We start from the raw sequence: 20689 nt of genomic DNA, 5'->3' as shown, positions 1-20689 counted from the left end.
ATTTTCGAGGGTGGAAAGAAAGTCAGCCCTTGGGGAGGGAGATTTTACCCCCTATGAGCCCCCTTTCTCTACTGCTGCAGAAATCTCCACAATCCTTGCCTTACTGACATAGGATCTCCAACATCCAACGGTAGGGGCACACCGGGGTGTGCTGGAGAAAGATGGGGGGAAGGCATAGATTTAAAGGATCCATAGCCTTTTCAGTCCCACAACACAACCCCAAAACGACAGCTGTAGAGTTGGTCCACGTATTTTTTGTTGGGGGCACGTGGGAGCCTGGAAAGTGCAAAAGAAAATGAAAAGGTAGTTTGCCTCCACTTTTGCCTTGCTGATGTAAGCCTGGCAGGGCATTGGAAAAAGTGGTTCATCCACTTTCGGTTCTCTCTCCCCTCCCCCCCCCCAGTTTGGATTGTTCTATTAATCTCTATGCAACATGACTTTTGTAACTGCGAACTACTGAACAGGGTATGCTTCAAAACCTTGCCATGAGAAGGAAGCCCTAGATCATTCTTTCTTTCTCTCTCTGTGAGTATGTGCGTATGAAGACTGACAAGTTAATTTTTCTGTATATTAATACTGGATCAAAATGTGTGTTTGGTATTTCCCCCAAGTTAAGCATAACCCAGTAAAGTGGGAAGAAGAAATGTGAAACCAATGAACTTGAAATATCATGAATGTGATGCAAAGTTATCTTCCCCCCCCCAAAAAAAACTATGTTGAAACAAGAAACAACTACCTCCAAGGTTCTGCTTGTGGGATTTCCAATACAGGTCTTTGGCCTGATCCAATAATAAATACTAATTCCATAAATCCATCTCAATCTAACACAGCAAGAACTTTATTGAACCCAGAGCAGGCCTTCTCCTGTCTCCTGCCTGAACAAAAATGAAAACTGCCAACCCAAGAATGAAAAGTGAAGCTGACCACAGAAACACCATTGTCTATAATGGCTTTGTCTCCAAATTCTATGTATTTTAACAAGAGAACATCACTAAACACTGGCATGTATCACAGATGACACCTAAAGGCCATCACAATTCATTGATTCCTTCTGAATGGCTGTAAGAAATCACTGGGTTTTTCAAGGGACCCTCAAAATAGCTCACACAGTGGCCTTTCAGGAACAACTCCAAAAATACAGCAATATATATGAAGCTTAAACTAAAGGCAGCAGTAGCAGGGGATGGAGCTGGAAGGTGGAACAGGAAGCAAATCAGCAGAGACTAGCTGCAAGACTGTTAGAAAGGCAGCAAGAGATAATTGCAGGTCCTGTAAATACTTTCTTTCAAACCTACTTAAATAAAGTGCACTGTTTATCTCGAGTTGGGAGTTGCTGCTTTAATTGTACAAACCATGTCACATGAGACAAAAAGTTGCTTACCCAGTACTTTTCAGGGACATTCTCCATATGATTAAACGCATTGGAATGCATGAAACCAGGTATGCCTGGAGGCTTACCAGGTGATTTTTAGACACTGTCTCCCTATTTCATGGGTCATTTAGATGTTTATAGCTCATCCCTCCCCTGAACGTTCTTTAGTTATGGTCTGTCCTTCCAAATGGCCATAGGAAACAACTGTCCTTCTAAATGGCCCCAGGTACGCATTGAACTGAGACTAGTCACTCCACAGTTTCCTACAGGAAATAACAGGAGCACTGATATTGGTCACAGTTACACCAAGGTAATCCCTCCAAACAGTGGCAGCTGCCAACATTTTCCCTTGGTAGGACTGCAATTTTTAACCTTGCTGGTTTCATCACAGTAAGATTCATACAGTACTTAGGAAAGTGTGCCCTTTACACATGTGTAGAATGCCACTGTCTCCTTACTAAAAACATACCAGTTCTCTGCAGATCTATGGACAGGGGAAGAGCATCCATATTAGAGGGTCCAAATATGCTTTTCAGACAATATTGACTCCACACCTCTTATTTAATAATTAAGATATTATACCACATGGCACAAGTTGGTGAATCCATGTATTGATCACACCTACACATCCATTGCAAAAAACCTAACATGCACACTTTTAAAATGTGAAGAACACTTGCTTCCAGCTGAATGCAGCTTTTCTCCTCCGAAAAATCAATTTAACCAATCCAAACACTTTTTTCTCTAAATAAAAACAACAAAGTATTCTAACCAATACTCAAAAAAATATTTCATTTAATTTCAAACAACTATTTCAATTACTCAGAGGCACATGAGGCCAGCACCCTGCTGAAGCTAAGCAGGGTCAGGTCTGGTCAGTGCCTGGATGGGAAACCACCTGGGAACCATATGTAAGCCGCCTTGGGTTTCTATGATGAAAAGAAAGGCAGGGTGTAAATGTAATAAATAAATACTCCGCAATTGTCTTTGTTAAACTCCTGGTACTCTCAGATGGTTAAGTTTCATGCAAAGAACTGCTTACGTGGATGCTGACTGCGGCTAGGATCTCAATTGCACAACAATGGAAAACCGCCCAGGATCTTCATTTAATATTATGGTATAAAACTCTGTGAAATTTGGCAATCTTTGAGAAATTGATCCATGATCTGAGGACCCAAAGGGCTGTTATGCAAAATCGTGTGAATTTATTTCATACTCTGCCGATACTGAGGTGTATAGTATAAATCTTTATTACCTGTTTCTATGCAGAACATAAGGATGGTATAATGTACTCTTTTTCTTTTCTATGGATTCTGATTGTAGGATTGGTCCTACTAATGTAAAACCCTGGATTGGCTTTGTTTTCATTTTTTGTTCTCTGTGTTTATGTATATACAATAAAAACATTTTTTTAAATTGTTTCGTTTGAGCCAGGGCACATCAGAGCACAGCAGAATATATTTGCAATGCCTGGCTCAGTCCTGAAAAGGTGAAACAATAATCTCTGCTCATGTGCAGAGTACATCACACCAGACTAATCAGAATCAGCCTCTCTTGTGTCTGAGATTAGGAAGAATATCTTCCAGGTTTGAGGAGGATTGGGGAGTCATATTTAGACAGGCAAGGAACCTAAACTTTTCATTTTAGAAATTACTGACAAAACTCACTAAAAAGCAAGCTAGAAATAATAGCACCATGAATAGTACTATGCATTCAAGATATTCTGAACTTAAGCTAAGATATGGTGTTGTTGGAAGTAGATCCACACACCTTTCCTGGAAATACTCTGGAACTGCAAGTGACTCAGATCAACCTGCTTTGCTCTACTCAGTTTTCAATGAGTGAATGCAGGGAAAGAGGTAACACAATTTGTTGTAACATATACATAAGCTATCCACTTTTTCTCCTCCTAGTTCACAAAAATAAATGCAAAATGGTTAAGTAAAAATTGGTATTTATTATAGAAACTCACTGTTGCTTGCTCTCTCTTTCTCTAGCAAGATCATACACAAGAAACCAAACTAAACAAAAAAAAGCTCCTCAAAGTAGGAAACCCTCCCTGTTGCTTCTTTAGTTATCTATGAAGAGATCTGGCCTTCAGAGAAACAGCTCACGAAATGCTCAGAACCAGGCTAAGGCTACCACATAGGGCTGCTCTTGAAACAGGCCTTTTTCTCCCCTGACTCCTCCCTAATGTGCTTCACTGGCTGTGCTGAATAAGCCCCATAAGAACAGATGGAGAGTAGGACCCTTCCTAGTAGGGCTGACAAGCAGGCATTCCTGGAAGGGATCTCTTGCCGTAGCTACACTTTTGAATTAGTGGTGCATAGAGCTGATTGGCCAGAGAACAGGAGATTGACAGAAATGACTTCACAAACCTCTAAATTCAAGAAATTATGAAATGTGTTTGGAGCAAGACAGAGTGTGTAGGTTTGAGATTTTTTGGGGTGTGTGTTAAAAATTGCTGAACATTCTCATTGGGAAGGCTATGCACCAATAGCCCTAATGGACTAATTCCGCTGCCTCCAAACACCCTTCAATGAGGAATGAGAACCTGTGCCCTTCAGATTTTGCTGGATTTATGTAACTTTAAAGTTGACGAGGACACTGAATTTGTCAAGGATTACCAGTACCTTGGCACAGTCATTAACCAAAATGAAGACAATAGTGAAGAAATCAGAAGAAGGCTAGGGCTGGGGAGGGCAGCTATGAGAGAACTAGAAAAGGTCCTCAAATGCAAAGATGTATCACTGAACACTAAAGTCAGGATCATTCAGACCATGGTATTCCCAATCTCTATGTATGGATGTGAAAGCTGGACAGTGAAAAAAGTGGATAAGAGAAAAATCATTTGAAATGTGGTATTGGAGGAGACCTTTGCACATACCATGGACCACAAATAAGACAAATAATTGGGTTTTAGAACAAATTAAACCAGAACTATCACTAGAAGCTAAAATGATGAAACTGAGGTTATCATACTTTGGACACATCATGAGAAGACATGATTCGCTAGAAAAGACAATAATGCTGGGGAAAACAGAAGGGAGTAGAAAAAGAGGAATACCAAACAAGAGATGGATTGATTCTATAAAGGAAGCCACAGACCTGCACTTACAAGATCTGAACAGGGAGGTTCACGACAGATGCTATTGGAGGTCACTGATTCATACGGTCACCATAAGTCGTAGTCGACTTGAAGGCACATAACAACAACAAAACAACACCCATTAATCCTGACTGCTAGTCATGCTGGCAAATGGGAATTGGAGTGCAATAACATCAGGAGGGCCACAGGTTTCCCACCACTATCTTAAACCAAATGCATACTATACTAGAGAGTAAGTGCTGTTGAAATGCCATTGGTGACCAACTCCTCCCCCCCAGCCAGATAAAAATCTGTATGTGCTTCTGTCTATGTTAATGGGCTGCTTCATACTTTACATTTTTCTTACATCGCGTTATTCACTATGGGTATGATGGAGCCAAAGTTAAGCACTTTTAAAATCCTATTGATTTTAATAGGGCAGGTTTAAGCACATACTGCCTTCTCATGGAACTCAGTTGACTCAGGAGTGCCTGGATCTTGTCTTGTGTTAGAAGAACTGGGTACCTGAAATGTGGTGTGAGGGCTTTTTTTCTACTTAAATCACAATCCCACAATCAATGAAGCTGATTCAAATTACTTTCATGCAAATTCATATTTAACTAGAACACAGGTACACGATGCTAGATTGGTATATGACAGGTTCAGCCAACATTGCTTCATGTAATCAATTTATACTCATATTACCTGGGAACTGGAGATAGTCTGTCACAACACTGGTAGAATGGCAGCTGTATTCCAGTGCTATGCTCTGTCATGGTGATATAGCTGGGATGGCAATTGGCAAGTTGGCTTTTTAAAGGTGCATGCAATGCAGCATCAGTGTGCTCTTCCTGTGTGCCACCCACATAGGACTCACAGTTCTGCCCAATTTCAGCCATTATGCCAGCATATCTTCACTGGTGGAACACCTCCACCAGCAGAGGGTTCCAGTGGTACATCCAAGGTGTTCTGCCAGTATATCAGTCGTGGTGGCAGCATATCCTTGTGTTTTGTTGGGCTTTGGCCAAATCCTATAGCCCCTCAGTACAGGATTATACCGTAAAATAATATATTTTATTAAAAGCATGCAGTAAAGGAACAAGAACTAAATTGATAAAAACCCTACTTGCACATGGAAAGGAATCCTGTCTGTTCCTATTCCAAGGAAGAGCTACATCTTCAAACAATTCACTAAGGAATTAAAGAGCAACAGTTTCTATTAAAGTCAGCCACTTACAGAATCACTGTGCACAATAAATGTCCAAAGGCAGGTTATTAAATTTACACATGCAAATGCCCAAGACATTTCTTCATATTATGAAATTCCTGCTCCAACACATATCATAGCAATATTTTCAGCATTTGCTACTGCTTTTGTTAGCATGCAATATAGTACACAAGTGGTGCATACAGTCTGCTGCACCTATGCAGCAAATTCTCTTATTGACAGGTAGCTTTTAAAATGCACTGTGATGCCTTTTAGCTTTTTTTAAAAAAACTAATCTGCTAATTGCTACAGCTGTTAATAGCAAATACTGCGGTGAAGCAAAGTACCTGAACCATCAGAAGTGGCTGGCACCAGTAAAGAGGAACAGCAGAAAGAAACACTATCGTCTGTAGAACTGTTTGAAGACCCAGTAGTGCACCTCCAGAGATTCCCAAATAATAATCCACAGCGGTAGTATCAGGCAGTTGGTAGCTAAAATTAAAAAGGCAACACCACAATGCAACACAGGCTGTGATGAAAATCCCCGTCTCCAACAGCAAGCAGCACCAGGAGAAACTCACACAAACAATACGGCTGACAGAGTCTCCGGAGGCTAAGCTCAGGACTCCTATGGGAGCAACCGATGTTCTTTCCCAAACTGGAGGGCTGAATGCAGTCTGCTCTCAAGCAGAATTCAAGAAAGCTAAGCATTAACAATTAATACACTTTAAATATGTTGGAAAGCAGGGTAGATTACAGCATGTTGGAATGGTAAAATAATACCTGTCTGCCAGAAGGTTAATGCTGTGTTTTAAACTTATCTTGGATCACTAAATAAAATTGAACACGCCGTGATGAGTAATTGGCATAATTTGCTAGTGTTAGTTGCTGCTCACTGCTGAGAGAAACTCCATAGTTTGTACGGTGCTAATAGTTGCAGACTATTTAATTGACAATAAAAACTGCCAAGCTTTTAACTCAATATTCACTGTGTTTTGGATATAGATTAGCTATGGGCAAAATATACAATCAATATGGTTTGCAGCGTAAGCAAGCTCCAGCAGTACAGGGAGATTAAAATTAATCTCAGTTTAATCCTTTTTGTACACACGTATTTGAAACTGGGATGGGCAAACCTGTTGAGTTGTATCAATAGTTAATCAGGAATCAGACACAATTTGTTCTCCTCTGTCCCTTACGTATGAAAAGAATCATTTATATGAGTCACTTCTCCCCATTGACATGGAATTACTATTTGTGTTAGGTAATCTCAGAGTTTAGCAATATTTTCCCACATTATATTTTCCCATCTCTTTATTCTTAAAATTGAGAAGACTCTAAACGGTGGATGAAAATGGATGATTTTTAAAATATGAAAATTAAAAATCAATTTTAGTGTTTTCTAAATTTCAGGTATAGTTTCAAAAATTTATTTAAAATAAAATTTCAATGCAATGCAAACATTTTAAACTCAAGCCTTTGCTTATCTTAAATCTGAATGCATGACTATCAAATGCATTATGGTTTTTTTTAGGTACAGAATGAACCATCTGCCATTTGACATCAGCCAAGTGTTATAAAATACTGCACAAATTATGTCATATATTGTGTTTACTAATGTAAATCTGATCATGCAAAAGCTAAGATTATCATAGATGTTGGGAATGACTTCTTTTCTAGAAGATGCCATTTTGTACATCACCAAGATCTTTACGATCTTTCACTGTTTAGTGACCTCAGTTTTATTTTATATGCTTGACATGTCTGAGCTCTGACGTTTGCTAAGTTATGAACATTTATGATTGATGTACCAAACTTTCAATTTTGAGGGGAATTCCAATCTGTCTGGAAACTACCAGCCCCTGTTAGTTGCTTCTGGAACTTTCTGGGCACATTCTTCAAGCAAAAGGTCTTGTTTATTATGCTTGCATGTACACTGCCATCGTATTTGCTTCAACATCTTTGTCTCAATCTAGTTGAAGGTAATGGTGCTTAATTCAATGAGACTAAATTATTCCTGACAGGCAGAGAAATCCACCACCCCTTGCACCAGGCTTGGGGGAGGGGGCTGGATTGAGCGGAGATAACCCTCTGCTCAGCTCTGCTGAAAGAGATGGCCTCCTGCTAGCCACTGAACATGTGAGTGGCATGCTGGCAAATTCTCTGCCAGCGGAAAGCCCTGAAACGAAGTGTTTTGAGAAAAGGAGTGTGGCTGAGCAGGCTCAGCATTTGCTTGATCCCAAGCTGGTCTCATTGCCATTGTACAGTAGGGCCCCGCTTATACGGCGGGTTAGGGACCAGGCCCCCGCCATAAAGCGGAAATCGCCGTAAAGCAGAACCCCATTGATTATAATGGGGCGCATCGCACGAAAATGCCGCAAAATCGCAAAAACAGCTTTAAAATGGGGAATTTCCCGCCGCTGCATTAGCGGAACGCTGGAATGCGAAGCGCCGGTAAGCCGTGCCCTACTGTATAATAGTACTGAGACTGATACGGACCTGATCACTGCACCAGCCTGCAGCAAGTACAGGATTTGGGCACAATAGTCCCCCCCCCTGCAGTCAGATAATTATTGTGTATTTTTGCCTAGGAAATTAGCAAAGTACTAATGGGGGAAAAATGGAAATGGACTGCCTTCAAGTCAATTCCAATTTATGGCGACCGTGTGAATAGGGTTTTCATGGTAAGCAGTATTCAGAGGGGGTTTACCTTTGCCTTCCTCTGAGGCTGAGAGGCAGTGACTGGCCCAAGGTCACCCAGTGAGCTTCATGGCTGTGTGGGGATTTGAACCCTGGTCTCCCAGGTCGTAATCCAACACTCTAACCACTACACCACAATTTAAATCAGTTATTTAAATTAGTCTTTTCCCTGATGATTTAAATAGCCTTGATTTAAACTAATACCCTGGAACATCCAGCAATTACACCCGCAAAGCCTGAAGTTATCCATTCACCTTCACATTAGTATAATTATTAGTTTTTGCATTCCCTACCCAAGTATTTATTTATTTATTTCTCACCCTTCTGCACCAAAGTATACTCAGGGAGGCTTACAACTTCAAATTCAGAAATCTTCCTATATAATAAAAAGGGAAGCTGTTACACTGTCATGAAGTGTGATGTCAGGGGTGGGGCGTGGCAGTAAAGACAGCTTACTGGGTGGGCAGGCAGGCAGGCGAACCAGTAGGCAGGCTATGTGACTGTGGCTGCAGCCTGGGTGGCTGGGCAGGAGGTCAATGGCGGCACCAGTCTGTGTGGGCGGTCAGCCGAATGGTGGCAGTAGCAGTGGCAGCAGCTCAGCCAAGCAGGTTAGGTTGGGTTGGGGAGTGTGGGTGCCTGGGGGGGGGTGAAGGGGTAGTGGTGGCCATTTGTGAGTGCCTGTGTGTTTGAGTGTGTGTTTGGGAGCATCTGGGGGATTTTGGGGGTGCATGAACTGTTTCCCTGTGTATGTGTTTTGTGTGTCTGTATGAGGGGTGAGAGAGAGAGACCCTGTGTGTGTGTGAACATGTGTGTTTTGGGGTGCCTGGGCTGTGTGTGTGTACTTGTGTTTGGGGGTATGGGATTGGCGAGCGAAGCTTGCAAGGGAGCTCCGCCCCCCAGTCAATTAAAAAACCCCTAAGTAATCAAAAGTTACTTATTAATCAACTTCTATATCATAAGAACATAAGAACATAAGAAGAGCCTGCTGGATCAGGCCAGTGGCCCATCTAGTCCAGCATCCTGTTCTCACAGTGGCCAACCAGGTGCCTGGGGGAAGCCCGCAAGCAGGACCCGAGTGCAAGAACACTCTCCCCTCCTGAGGCTTCCGGCAACTGGTTTTCAGAAGCATGCTGCCTCTGACTAGGGTGGCAGAGCACAGCCATCATGGCTAGTAGCCATTGATAGCCCTGTCCTCCATGAATTTGTCTAATCTTCTTTTAAAGCCGTCCAAGCTGGTGGCCATGACTGCATCTTGTGGGAGCAAATTCCATAGTTTAACTATGCGCTGAGTAAAGAAGTACTTCCTTTTGTCTGTCCTGAATCTTCCAACATTCAGCTTCTTTGAATGTCCACGAGTGCTAGTATTATGAGAGAGGGAGAAGAACTTTTCTCTATCCACTTTCTCAATGCCATGCATAATTTTATACACTTCTATCATGTCTCCTCTGACCCGCCTTTTCTCTAAACTAAAAAGCCCCAAATGCTGCAACCTTTCCTCGTAAGGGAGTCGCTCCATCCCCTTGATCATTCTGGTTGCCCTCTTCTGAACCTTTTCCAACTCTATAATATCCTTTTTGAGATGAGGCGACCAGAACTGTACACAGTATTCCAAATGCGGCCGCACCATAGATTTATACACCGGCATTATGATATCGGCTGTTTTATTTTCAATACCTTTCCTAATTATCGCTAGCATGGAATTTGCCTTTTTCACAGCTGCTGCACACTGGGTCGACATTTTCATCGTGCTGTCCACTACAACCCCGAGGTCTCTCTCCTGGTCGGTCACCGCCAGTTCAGACCCCATGAGCGTATATGTGAAATTCAGATTTTTTGCTCCAATATGCATAATTTTACACTTGTTTATATTGAATTGCATTTGCCATTTTTCCGCCCATTCACTCAGTTTGGAGAGGTCTTTTTGGAGCTCTTCGCAATCCCTTTTTGTTTTAACAACCCTGAACAATTTAGTGTCGTCAGCAAACTTGGCCACTTCACTGCTCACTCCTAATTCTAGGTCATTAATGAACAAGTTGAAAAGTACAGGTCCCAATACCGATCCTTGAGGGACTCCACTTTCTACAGCCCTCCATTGGGAGAACTGTCCGTTTATTCCTACTCTCTGCTTTCTGCTTCTTAACCAATTCCTTATCCACAAGAGGACCTTTCCTCTTATTCCATGACTGCTAGGCTTCCTCAGAAGCCTTTGGTGAGGCCAGATTAGTGTGCAAGACCAAATGGGACGGCATGGCATCTTGAGCACTGCTACCCTCTCTGTCCATATGACTAGAGATGTCATGAGGAATCTGAATAGGGGCACTAGCAAAGTGAACACTTCTGTCTGATTCCTCATGAGCAGGTTCAGGTCAAGCAGGCTCTGCTCAGCCTAGCTTTCAAGCTTGGGCTACTGCTTCTGCATCCTCCTTCCTGTGCCTACACCAGAGCTCACAGACTGTACCTGAGACTAGAAGAGGACAGGCAGCAGCAGAGGTGTGTACACCTGGAAAATCTATTTTGGGGGAAAATGATACGGTGGCAGGCTCTTTGAGTACTTATGGCTATTTTGCAAGTAGGCACTTGTACTACATGCAACCTATCAATCCTTTGCAGATGCTCTCGGAGCCCATTTGGGAGAAACAGAGATGCTCATGCATTCCTATACATGGCCCTGCTGTGGCAGCCGCCCTGGGAGGAAAAGTGGTATATACATTTAATAATAAATAAATAATAATAAATAAGACACCCTCAGTAAAGGTTGTCTCCTGAGGAACCCCTCACTCATTTCACAGTTCAGTCTATCAATGCAATTGTATCTATTTTAAAGACAGCTATCAACTAGTGCTTATTAGAAGCTCCAGATATTTAGGTAAATTTTATTTTTACAGGAATATATCAACTGGAACATCTGATATTTGCCCAAGTCTAGTGAAAAATTAATACTATACCTTATTTTTCAATATTCAGTATGCTGTAGACATAGCAAAGTGACTTGGTTCCAATGACTTAGCAGTGATAACTATTCTCATCTTGAACACAATTTGTGCTTACCTGTGCCTGCAAATCTGCTAACACTCTTATGGTCTTGCCAATGCAGATCAGATTCTCACCTAAACTTTATTTAGATCTGGAGCCATTCTGACAGTACAGAACAGGTATCTAAGTAGTTCACTTGAAAACATGCTATGATGTACAACCGCAACTCTAATATTCTTCTGTCTTCAAATATCCCTTCACTGGCTTATCACCAGACATTGAAAAGTGGCCCCAATAAGGTGGTCTTACATATGATAAAATAATATAGTCAAGGCGTTTCCAGACTTTCACTATTTTTGGGTGGGATTCAATCACATACCAGCAAATGCAGGTTGCACAATTGCAGTTGACTGGAAGGTCTCACACAACAAACCCACTACCTCCTAAAAATCGGACTTTTTGGAATAAAGAAAGTGGTGGGGAAATGCAGTGGGGATTAATACAGTAGGGCCCCGCTTTACAGCGCTTCGCTTTACAGCGCTTCGCTAATGCGGTGGCTTTCAATTAGGGAAAGTCCCCGCATTAAGGCGCTTGTTCCGCTTTTACGGTGGGTTTTTTTCTGTCGCGTGCCATTTTGACGTTATTTTGGGTGTCGCGCCCCATTATCGTCAATGGGGTTCCACTTTACGGCGATTTCTGCTTTACGGCGGGGGTCCGGAACAGAACCCGCCATATAAGCGTGGCCCGCCTGTACTTGCTTTGACACAACACCATCTGGCCTCCCTGAAAACCAATCAGAGTAAATGTGCATTAGTCCAAACATTGGTAACCTTGGGGCTGGATTACTGCAGTGCGCTGTATGTGGGGCTGCCCTTGTGTCTAGTTCAGAAGCTTCACAGCTGTGCAAAATGTGGCAACCAGATTGCTGATGGGGGTACATGCCCAACAACATGTGACACCACTCTTAAAACATCTGTACTGGCTGCCCACCTACTACCAAGCCGGGTTCAAGGTCCTTGTATTAATTTACAAAGCCCTGAACAACTTTGGTCCAGGGTATCTTAGGGACCTCCTGAGCCCTTAAATCCCAGCTTGATCACTGAGATCATTTATAGGAGTGGAGCTGGTCGTCCCACAAGCTGGCAAGGTTCATTTAACATTGACATGAAATTGAGCCTTCATTGTTATTGGCCCAGTTCTCTGGAATGCTCTGCCAACAGAGATTTAGCAGGCACCTTCTGTTCTACCTTTTAAATGCCTACTGAAGACCTTTCTGTTCTATGAGGTGTCTGCAGGCAATTAAGGGTTTGGGTGTTTTTGCAGTAGTTGACCTTTCTTTTTACTGTATTTTCAAATGATTTTCACTGTATGGTTTTTATTAATTGTAAATTTATTTTCATGTTTTTTAAAAAATGAAATACCAGTATATATGAATAATTAAATAATAGCTAACGTCTAATCTCCCTATAAACAAATCAGGATGAATGCTCAATAAAAATATTGTCTGGAAACACCCTCATACTTGAGGCCATAATAAAACAATTTTTCTCCTGTCCCAGCACAGACAGTGTGAACAAGCTTTTATCAGATGTGCTGGCTGTCACACACATGTACACTCACATGTGCAATCCAAACATGTGTATGGAATCTTCTGACTTTGAGTTAACAAGCGCCCTTGGGAAGAAGCACTTTGTTTAGGGAGATAAAGAAGCAGGAGACAAAGATTTCACAAACAACAACAACAAGATCAAGTCATAAGAAGTACAACATATGAAATTAAAAACTGTTTTTAATCTTTAAATGAAACCCAGAATTAAAAATATCACAGATATTGATAGGAAAGGAATCATGTGTAGTGTAGATTCACTAGCAAGAATATATAGCCTAGTATGGAACGGAGGAAAGCATAAGGAAGATGGACATGACTGGAATCCAATCAGATGGTTTGGTGTGACCATTTTGTAAATGGGTGGATTTCTGGGGGCAATCTGGGTGGTAAAAAGAGCAAGTTTTAGGGTGCAAAGAGATAAACATCTATAAATCAGGAATGGAGAACTTCTGGCCCATAGGCCAAATTATATAACATCAAGCATAGTGCACACAAAGACATGGCTGCAGTGGATCAGTAAGAAGTGACTCCCCAATTTTTCCTTGGCCAGCTGGGCTTGTCTTTGGCACCAAATACTGGCCTTGCTGGGATTGATTCCACTTGAGAGCTTCCAAGTACACCTGATCCTTGCCAGAATCAGGTGTTGCAGTTGGTGCCAGTCTAGATCAAACTGGAAAAAATTAGATAGGTATATTAACAGTAATTTCTGGATTTTAACCAAATTATAGTGAGATTTATTAGAATTTTATTATTATTGATATACCTTCACCAGCATATATGCATCTTTACAAAGAATGAGCAGTTCCCTACTCTAAGGGACTTACTGTCTAAAAAAAAGCATAAGTGAAACAACAGTGGAAGGGGAAGGAAACAGAGGCGGGGATAAACGGGGGAATAATATGTGATTATTTCATTTGCACATACTTAGACTTAGTTACAGTAGGGGTTTGGGACCAGAGAAATACAATTGTAAGATGAACACCACACATACTTTTACATTTATCTCTCATAACTGTATCACAAATACGATCTTGCTCCTTTTGCACAAAATGACAGAGCTGAAAGAAGCCTCAAGGGTAATCTCATACAATCCACTGAATAGGTCAGATTCTCTGTTTCTAGACTGTTCAGAATAGATACCCATTTTGAAATCTCATGACGTTTGTTTCTACCAGGTTCTTGAAGATCACAGCATCATCTGAATGCAACTGAACATATTTTTGCTTAACAAACGAAGATGCAATATTGATGTAAAAGACATTGCTGGCAATGTCTGCTCTTTTAAAAAAAATAATGTGTGTCTGTGTGTTGGTTTGTCTTTGGGATTTTAGGTGGTTTCTCCAATTTTAACATTTAAGTATTTGATAACATGATAGTAAGCAGCTGAAGTTTAGATGCAGCAAAAGTGATGGATAATTGATTCAAACAAGAATGAAATAATTATGATTGGCAGTTCCTGTGACTCCTTCAGTCTCAACACAGCTTCTTAGAGCATTCTCTTGACTGTATCACCCACACATTGAGTCAGAACAGCATCACCACATATAAGAAACAAAATCTTTTTTCTGGCCTGCAATGACAAGGACTAAGCAGACAGGGAATTTTCTTAGCATGATGTTCTCTTTTACAGGACACTGCTACTAGTAGGAATGTTAACTTCTGCAAGTCCCTGGGACTGGACAAGCAAAATTCCAAATAAACAGAGTCAAAATTTATCAGTTCAGGGTTCGATATCGTACAAGATCACATCAAAACTATTCTTCAGTTACATGTTGGACACTCTGTTTGTAGTATCCAAATGAGAACCATCTATGTACCAGACAGAAGCTGTGCCACTATTGCTGTAAATATACTCTGGCACCAAGTTCAAGTTGAATGCTTAAAAAAACCACCTCAATACTTTTTTTTTTAGTGTTTGACTTGAACCTCAAGTAGTCCCATTCTTCCCAGTATCTCCCCCCTTCCCACCTCTAAATTACTGCCTTGGAGAATGGTAGGGACATCATTTGCAAGCACCTACCGTCTCAGCAGCAAACAAGTTCCCTGCAATCCAGGAGAATCTGGTAGACATTTGTAGGCAGAGAGGCTTGGAAATGGTAACTGCATATGATGGAGGCTGAATGCAAGCTTCAATTCACATTGCCCAGGACCCCCATTTGAATACTTCCCCCATTCTGACCCAGTACACAGGTTACATGTGATATTGGGCCATGCACAAATAAGTTATTTCACATGTCTTGCATCATAAGTTGCATCATATTCTTCATCTACATTATCTACAGCAGATGTGATGACACATCACAGAATATGGAAGCGATGAAATTTTCTAATGAAAATGTTGATCCCTCGTGCAAAAAAACTTGTCAGACTCTAGATTATTTGTAACTGAAGCAGGAAAGAATTCTCTTTCCCATAAAGGTGGAGCACCTAATATATATAACATGGAACTTGCTTTGGAATGGCTAACTGAACATAGGACAATATTTCTAACCCACACTCTCTTCCACCCACCCATTTAACAGCATAAGTAACTTTATATTACAAACACAAGTTGCACTTTTATTGGTAAAGCATAAAATAGCATGCATGTGTAATTAGAGATGGGATCCATTGGCCGGTGCTGGTTCAAAAGCATTTTGTTGACCTAACAGGCTGGTATTGATTGTAGTTGATTCTTTCTGTTAGCCAATGCTTTTACCGATCTGTTTTTGTCCCCTTGCAAAAAAGACAGATATTAATATCTATGTCTTGAAAGGAAATATTGACAAATGAAATGAAATGTTCATAAAATTATTGTTCTTAATATTGATATTTTAGAGGTGGATTTTTTAAAATTGAAATCAACCATGGAAAATTGCTACATAAAAATCCATTCCACAACAATAGAAAACAAATAAATGGAAAATTTGGTACCAGAATCAAATTGGGTGGAATTCTAGCACATCCCTACACGTAATACAAGAGAAACAGAAAGTCAATATGTAAGACTTCCTCTACAGGAAAATGACAGAAATAAAATAGCAACATGTATCAGAGGTATTGCTTGAAAAATTCCAAAATCCACAGTAGGCCAGTACCTTAGTAGGCCAACTAAAATGTCACAAAACAGCAAGCTTTCAAGTTCTCCCAAACATTCCATTAGGCTAGATGGTGAACAAAGTAGGAGGAGATTGGCTGCTGCTGAAGCCATGGAGTCTACACTTAGTCATAGTCTTAAAATGGAATGTGGGAAGAGGTAGCAGAAATTCAAATAAGGCTGTGCTAGATGCAATGCAGGTTTCTAGCTGTACCCAAGACTGCTGGGAAGAAGAAATAACACACAATAGTTGATTTCCTGATTTTGAAAATATAACATCCAGCTGTTACCCAGCGCAGCCCCTATACTTCAGCAAAACACTTTAAGTCATTCATATACTACATTTCCTGCACTTGGTAAGCCTTAATAAATAAGTAGGGGAGCCCAGGTATAAGCACAAGCAGAAGCCCCCAAAGTATATTCACTAATAGGCAAAAAACCTTGCGGTTTAAGAACATACCTATAGCCCACAGCTATTCTATCAAACTTTAAAAAGCAGGGAAATTGGGCAGCTATAGTGAATGCACCAGAGGAGCAGGAGACCTAACCTCCTCTCTGAGATATTGGACTGGCCTACAAATTGGTCAAAATGCAAACACCATTTGGGTTGGTCTTTCACAGTCCAATCCACTTCCTGTGTAGCTTGGAAGAATTTGGTAACATGTGCCTCTGAGCACATGGTGAGTGGTGGCAACACTTGCCATCTCCAAAGACAGAGAATTATATTTTTGTATGTTTGCTGGTGTTCTTCTTACTTTGCTTCTTTCCTGTGTTATTAATGTTTCTACAGAGAATCTACACTAGAAAATTTTATTTCCCTCATTATTCATCCTAGAAATCTGTCAAATTTATTTTTATTAATTTCAAAGCCTTTTTATTGGTCAGTGTCATATGATGGTGAAGATAGCCTTTTGCGTTTCAAATTGGAGGTTATGTTCTATTTCTATTTTGGGTGCATTAACAGTGGAACTTGGACCTGCAGTTTGATGAAAAATCAGACTGATTCCAATATGTTGCTACTTCAGCAATGACTAGCTGTTGGAAAAAAGAGGATGCATATTTTCAGCCTGCTATGTTTAAACCACTTCATTTAAGGCAAGGTGGGCACAGTCAATTAAAAACATAGAGCACACCTAGCATTTTGCTAGAATATATTTTACCTTCCACTATTTTATCTTGTGCAAATTGAGACACTCCTGAGGTCCACTGGAGACTATTCTGCAGAAGTCAGTGCCATTATTCCACAATTATGTTTGGAGTTTTTTTAGTATAAATTTTGCAAAGAGTTGCTGTACTTCACATATTCACAGAAATAGAAACAAAAGAAAATGATTTCCGATAGGAAACTTCACTAAAATTGCAAAGGAAATCAGACATATTCAAAGTGACCATCTGAACTATATCAACTGTCTTAATAATGTTGCTTCCTCCCTGCTAAAACAAGATCAGCACAGCACATGTCTTCTTTCTATTATTTGGGCTGATTGCAGGTGTTGCCACCACTCACCATATACTCAGAGGCACATGTTACCAAATTCTTCCAAGCTACACAGGAAGTGGATTGGACTGTGAAAGACCAACCCAAATGGTGTTTGCATTTTGACCAATTTGTAGGCCAGTCCAATATCTCAGAGAGGAGTTCAGCTCTCCTGCTCCCCTGGTGCATTCACTATAGCTGCCCAATTTCCCTGCTTTTTAAAGTTTGATAGAATAGCTGTGGGCTATAGGTATGTTCTTAAACTGCAAGGTTTTTTGCCTATTAGTGAATTTCCCTGCTTTTTAATCCGGGAGGTAAGAAATGGGATCCTGTCCAAGTTTGCTGAGAATGGATGGATCATTTGCATGCTTATTGAGTTCAATGGGATTTACTCCCCTGCAATCATGCTTAGGATAGGTGAAACAGACCACAGAGGATGGGGAGGGGAGGAGGAGGAGGAGGGAGGGGAGGAAATGCAAAGGGGAGGACTGGGAGGGGAGGAGGCAGGATGGATAGGGGAGGAGAAGGACAGGTTTGATCATTAATTTGCATGTTAATTAAATTCAGTGCGATTTACTCCCATGCAATCATGCTTAGGATAGGTAAAACTGACTGGGAGAGGGGGGGAGGGAGGGCTGGAGTGGGCAGGGGAGGAGGAAGGGAGAGGAGAGGGGAAAAGCAGGTCTGATCATTTGCATGCTTATTTTCAATGGAATTTACTCCTATGCAATCTTGGTTAGGATAGGAAACACTGACCATGGGGGAGGAGGAGTGGGAGTGGGAAGGAGCGTATTGGAGGGGGGCAAAGGAAGGTGGAGGGGAGGGCAGGTTTGATCATTTGCATGCTTATAGAGTTCAATGGCTTTTGGGATGGCCTAGGCTTTTACTGTTATGTTTTTAAATTTTAATGTTTGATGTATTGTTTTTATTCTGTACGTCGCCCAGAGTGGCTGGTAAACCAGCCAGATGGGCGACTAATAAATTCAATAATAATAATAATAATAATAATAACAACAACAACAATAATAATGGTATTTACTTCCGTGCAATCATGTTTAAGATAGGTAAAACTGACCATGGGGAGGAGGGGGAAGGGGAAGGGGAAGGGGAAGGGGAAGGGGAAAGAGGGGATTGGACGTGGATGGGGAGTGAGGGGCAAAGGAAGGGGGAGGGAAGGGGCAAGAGGAGGGGATAGGAGGAAAGAGAAGGGAGGGTGGGTTTGATCATTTGCATATTTTTTGAGTTCAGTGAGATTTATTTCTATGCAATCATGTTTGAAAATGAAAATGGACTGCCTTCAAGTCAATCCCCACCTATTTGTGACCCTTTGAATAGGGTTTTCATGATAAACGGTATTCAGATGTGATTTCATCATTGCCTTCCTCTGAGGCTAAGAGGCAGTGACTGGCCCAAGGTCACCCAGTCAGCTTCATGGCTGTGTGGGGATTCGAACCCTCGTCTCCCAGGTCATAGTCCAACACTGACCCAGGGAAGGGGCAGGGAGTGGGAGGGGAGGAGATTGGTTGGGTGGGCACTGGGCAGAAGGGAAGCCCCTTTCCTTTCCAAAAGGAAAGCATTGTAAACAGAATCATTCTTTTTCAGGCTTTCCCCCACCTTTTTATTCTGCAGCAGACACATGTAGCCTCCCATCCAAATAGCTTTCCCTGGCCACATCCACACCAGGCCTTTATTTCACTTTGGACAGTCATGGCTTCTCTCAAAGAATCCTGGGAAGTGTAGTTAGTGAAGGGTGCTGAGAGTTGCTAGGAGACGCCCTGTTCCCCTCACAGACCTTCAATCAGAGTGGCTGACTGTTAAACCATTCTCTCAGGGGAATAGGAGTCTCTTAGCACCCTTCACAAACTACACTTCCCAGGATTCTTTGAGGGAAGCCATGACTGTCTCACATGAAATCAAAGTCTGGTGTGGGTGTGGCCCTCTGATTAGGTAAGCCCAGCAGCTGTGAGGCTTTTAGAACTCTGACAGTTGGTTCTTACTGAGCATGCTCTGCACTATCATTGGGTCCCAGCCAAAATTTATTAAATTAATTAAAAATCAGACAGGCATTTTTTAAACTTTTAAACTGCAGCAGATGAAGGTCAGAGTATGGGGCAACGTCAGTATTAGGATTACAGGTACTCTGTGAACATGGCTGATTTTTAATGAATTTCAACAGATTATGAGAACAGAGAAAAAAGTCCAAAAGGGCTCTGAGGTTTTTCTCTCTCTTTTTACACTTTGAACTGTCTATTCTCTCTTACTGTTTTGTATATCGCCACGAAAATTGACAGGGTTGTTAAGCAAGCGTTTCTGAGTTCAGGACTATAAATTATGTAAGGTTTTGTTTTGAAATGAGCTTATGGGAAGCATCAGAATGGCATGGGGGGTATTTTCAATTTAACATTGCGGAATGTGAAAAATCCACGCTGGCTATAGTATACAGCCGCTCTCGTGGCTGTATAATTTTAGTAATGAAAAGCAGTTCTAAAGACACCCATTTCATGAAATTATTTAAGAAAGGTGTTTCAGTAGCTTGCTTCACAAAATTTCAGTAGCTCAGCTCCTAGAGCGACTGATGGCTGCAAGAAGATCATGATGATATAACTTACTTTAGGAGCTTTTTACTAGGTATAGCACTACTGTACTATATTCTGCCTAGGAGTTCTGGGAACAACACACCTAAAATAATAGTTAAACCGTTTAGTTTAAAAGAGGAAGATTCTGATCTTCTTGAGGCTATGTTGGAGGAGGAGATGGGAAGAGGAAAGCCCAAGGCTCACTGCTGACAGTGCACAAAACACTAAACCATAATGGTCAATAATTGATAGATAGTACTAACTTTAGTTTTTTGTTACATGTAAAAAAGTGAATTGCTGTTATTTATGTGCATTGTTCCTAATTATATCTGAACTTGGACACACATTGGATAGTTTAAATCATGGCTTCTTGAAACAGGTCAGGATTAAACCAAGGTTTATGATACTGGCTTGTTAGGACACCATAGTATAAACTAATCAGAGTTCTCTCAGTTCTGACATAATGAGATATTACAGTTAGTTCAAAATGGGAAGCAGATTCTTCCTATCTCCTCCTCATGGCCACACTGGAGGGTGGAGGAGCGAGTGCATAAATCTGCTGCTCATGCACATAACACTAAAATATAGTTTTGCATTATGCCTGAATCAGT

The 20689-nt window shown here is 41.2% G+C and overlaps 1 protein-coding gene across 15 annotated transcripts in view; it reads right to left on the bottom strand.

Moving 5' to 3' along the window:
* Positions 1-20689, bottom strand: part of ZNF385B (zinc finger protein 385B) — a 319282-nt gene that overhangs the window by 79404 nt on the left and 219189 nt on the right. Inside the window, exon 2 of one of the 15 annotated variants that reach the window (XM_061608309.1) lies at positions 6015-6159. The exons of the other annotated variants lie outside the window; for them this stretch is intronic. Within the exon in view, the coding sequence (XP_061464293.1) occupies positions 6015-6159 (145 nt within the window). The remainder of the gene's footprint in view (positions 1-6014; positions 6160-20689) is intronic. 15 annotated transcript variants of the gene reach the window in all.

This window comes from Rhineura floridana, chromosome 2 (assembly GCF_030035675.1).
Source record: "Rhineura floridana isolate rRhiFlo1 chromosome 2, rRhiFlo1.hap2, whole genome shotgun sequence".
Taxonomy (NCBI): Eukaryota; Metazoa; Chordata; class Lepidosauria; order Squamata; family Rhineuridae; genus Rhineura; species Rhineura floridana.
The sequence above is the reverse complement of the archived record's forward strand: the minus strand, read 5'-3'. Positions and strand labels throughout refer to the sequence as shown.